This window comes from Arachis ipaensis, chromosome B4 (assembly GCF_059453495.1).
Source record: "Arachis ipaensis isolate K30076 ecotype BB chromosome B4, ASM5945349v1, whole genome shotgun sequence".
In the NCBI taxonomy this organism is placed as follows: domain Eukaryota; kingdom Viridiplantae; phylum Streptophyta; class Magnoliopsida; order Fabales; family Fabaceae; genus Arachis; species Arachis ipaensis.
The window spans coordinates 120039252-120043241 of record NC_142439.1 but is presented as its reverse complement, the minus strand read 5'-3'; the positions used below and the strand labels follow the sequence as shown (position 1 = coordinate 120043241).

Genomic DNA, 3990 nt, shown 5'->3' with positions numbered 1-3990 from the left:
GTTTATTGCACTTGAAATTATGACATACGATTTTCAGGATTTTTTGAGAAAAAAATAGTTTAATATTTTAAAATTAGCTAAAATAATTAATAATTTGAATTAGCTTAAACAAAGAGAGATAAAAATGAAATAATAAGAATATAAAAAAGTTTAGGAGATCAACTACATAACAAGTTAATTAAATTAATTTTTTTATTTTTTATTTTAAATTTTGAGAAATTAAAGTAGTGGAGGGTTGTTTTTTTTTTTATATATAATAAACCTGTTTTTTAATTAATTGGTTAAAGTTGACTTTACTCTTAATTAATTCGGTAGCAAAACCGTAAGAATATATGTCAGTGAAGAGGTTGCATTTAATGTAATAATTTGACTTGAAAATTTAATGAAATAACCCTAAAATTTATTATTCAAATTAATTTGTTTACAATATATTTATAAGAGTCGTTGCCTAATTTAAGAAAAAATCTCGTTTGAATGCTTTTTGACTTGGAAATTTATTCTAAATATCCGTTAATTGTCCTTCCATATTTGGCATGATTATGTGAATTTGTTTTCTGAATGAAAAACCGGAATATGAGACACGTATATATACCATGAGAAATCTTTCCCTAAACGATGGAAAATTCACGTTTCCATTCGTGAGCCATATGCTCATCATCACTCATCAACTAATCAAAGATGCTTTCTAACAGCAATAGTGCAATGTCCCTTTATTTGTATGTCTCCTTATATTAATTTAAATTTTTTTAAAAATTAGTTTATAATATAATATGAAAATTTTTATGATTTAAAAATTTAAAATTTCATCTTTAATAATTAAAAAAAAATTAACATAAAATAAATAAAAAAACTCAAATTCAAAAGAATTCTCTTATATAAAGAGGTATATAATCATTCATTTATTTTTTTATTAACTTAAATTTTTTTTTAAAAAAAAAATTATGTTTCATCCAGGCAGTTCTTTTCTAAAGCCGTCTCCTACAAGAAAGAAGGCAATAACAAAATTGAAAGAGTTTTTTTCAAAAAAAAAAATAATAATAATAATTGGACTATGATATGTCAAATAAAAAGGGCCATACCCAACTCCGCATATGTTACATTACTAACATTATTATAAACAAAGTTTACTAGGATGAGATCCTCTCGTAAAAGTCTTACTTAATCCAAATATGATAATATTTCCACCGTTGATAAAAATTTAGTTTACAAAAAAAAAAAAAAAAAAGCCATAATGCTTTTGAAACTGATGATGATAAGATTCAAACAGGTGGAAAATTATGTACAAGTGAATTATGTTGAGAAGGTTTAGATTTCAATACTTTTATTAAAGGTGGGTGGAAACTTAGATGCATTCCACTTTATGTAAAGTTGATAATCGAGAGCTGTTAGATGATTTGAATGATTTGACTAAATTTTCATCTAACAACTCTCAACTATTAATTTCACATAAAGTCGATTGTACCTGATTTTCACCGGTATTAAAATTTTAGATACAAGTGGATTTCGTTTTCTATTTAAACCAATGACCGGAAAATGCTAAATAGCTAACAGCAGTCCGGGCAGCGAGCGGCGATAGAGATCGCGAGGCTGGCTCTGCCACAGAGTGTTGCTGTCGTGCCTCTCATCTTCCCATGCCGGTGGCCGGAGATCCCTTACCACAAGCCATGTATTAAAGTACTCTCTGAACTGAGTTATGAGGCCATTCTTGAGCTTCCAAACGTGCACCCAATAGGCCTTTCCTTCCCACCCTTCGGCGATGACACAGTCTCCAATGGCAGTGACGCTTCTCGGCTCGAACCGGAACCCATTGTTGTGAGGCTTCTCCCCTGTTAGGAGCCTCATCATGTGTTGGCAATGTGGTGGACCATGGAACCACCATTCAAGATCACTTGCCACCAATTTGGATACCATGTCCATTTTCTTTACTTCTCCCAATAGTGCCTTGTATAGCAATTCAACTATTGCTTTGTTGTGAATTTGAAATGCCATGGTGTTTTGGAAAATTCGATCACTCCCTGTGTTTTGGAGGGATTGATGTTGCCACATTTTTATAGGCCTAGCAGTTAGGGATATATGTGTCCTAAGTTTGGTTCTTTCCAATGATTGATTCTAAGAAGAAAAGAAAAAACAAAAATGAAAAAACATAGATGGTTGAGATTTATTGATTTATGTGGTGGGGGTATTATTGAAGGGTTTTGGATCAGCTCCTAGAAAGTAGTGTGATTAATGCTGCATCTTTGAAATGACAAAATATGTCACACTCAAATATACAAATTAAACAATAATAATAAATGAAAATTATTTGCGTGATTCTGATAAAAATCTTAAACCGATTCGATTTAAGGTTCAATTTAAGATAAAAATCATTTGACAACGAGATAGACAAAAATAAAAAAAAATCAGTCAAAAAATAAGTATAATTTTTTTATAATTAATTAATTTAAAATAATAAATCATAAAAATAAACTTTTTAAAATATATATTTTAAATATAAAATATTTTATTTTATTATATTCGATTTTAACTCTCATTAAACTGAACTTTTTTGAATCACTAAATCTCTAACTCTACCAATTGAATAACCGATTTAATGATAAAACAGGTATATATATATATATATATATATGGTGAATGCTATCCAACTTCCTCTAAAATAACATGTAAATTACCCTTCATTATATGTCACATTGTAATTGGTTCTTATCTTCACCATAGTTGTAGCGCCAATGTCACCATCTACTGTCCTCCCACACAACCTTTTTTTCCAGTATAGCCAGCACCTCTTTTTGTCATGGATCACTTCTTACCCACATAATTAATGGTTAATTTGGTTATTAAATTTTTTTATTAAAAAAACATATCTTTATTTAATTACGTAATGGAACATATATTTATATGTAAAATATAATTAAATAATAAAGTACGAATAAATTAAAAATTAAAAAAATAAAAATACTATAAAAAATACTTGTAAAAAAGTTAGATTTTATTATTTTAAACTTGTGTTATTAATTTTAACAATTTATTTTTTTAAAAATAATTTATGTACGATAAAAAATATATATTTTTTATTTTAATTATACTTTTAAGTACTCTAAATAGAGTTATTATATTATATTTTACATATGAATATATGTTCTATCGTGTAATTAAATAAAGATTTGTTTTAATAAAAAAATTTAATAACCAAACTAAACATTACTTAGGTATGTATTTCATATTTATCTCTTAAATATTTATACAATTTATTTTTTAAACTGTTATATTAGTTTCTTCTCTAATATAATACAAAAAATAAATTTTCATAAAAATAATTTGTTTAATTATTAATTAAATAATAAAGTACTAATAAATTAAAAATTAAAAAAATAAAAATACTATAAAAAATACAGTAAAAAAATTGAATTTTATCATTTTAAATTTTTGTTATTAATTTTAATAATATATTTATTTTTTAAATAATATATGTATGATAAAAAATATGTTTATTTGTTTGGAGTACAAATTTTATTATTATATTTGTATGTTCATGATTTTAATTATACTTTTAAATAGATTTATTTTATTATATTATATTTTACATATAAATATATGTTCCATCACGTAATTAAAGATATGTTTTTTTAATAAAAAAATTTAATAACCAAATTAACTATTAATTATGTGGGTAAGAAGTTATGGCAAAAAGAGGCGCTGGCTATACTGGGAAGAGAGGTTGTGTGGGAGGGCTGTAGATGGCGATAACCTTGGCGTCCCAACTATGGTTAAGATAAGGACCAATTACAATGTGACACATAATGAAAGGTAACTTACATGTTATTTTAGAGGGGGTTGAGTAGCATTCACCCATATATATATATATATATATATATATATATATATATATATATATATATATATTCCTCAAGTAATAAAAATTTTAACTTCAAGTCATTATAATGAAAAAACATAACATAATTTTTATTATTATGATGGAAAAACTTCTATTCT

The 3990-nt window shown here is 25.7% G+C and overlaps 1 protein-coding gene across 1 annotated transcript; it reads right to left on the bottom strand.

The window, feature by feature from the left end:
• Positions 1-1140: 1140 nt before the first annotated feature.
• LOC107637970 (senescence associated gene 20-like) lies at positions 1141-2046 on the bottom strand. The gene has a single exon (XM_016341185.3). It carries the CDS (start codon positions 2044-2046, stop codon positions 1537-1539), a length of 510 nt encoding a protein of 169 aa, XP_016196671.2. The 3' UTR covers positions 1141-1536.
• Positions 2047-3990: the final 1944 nt, after the last annotated feature.

Excerpts from the sequence above, each read along its gene's own strand:
- LOC107637970 (XM_016341185.3), bottom strand. The coding sequence starts at position 2,046 with ATGTGGCAACATCAATCCCTCCAAAACACAGGGAGTGATCGAATTTTC.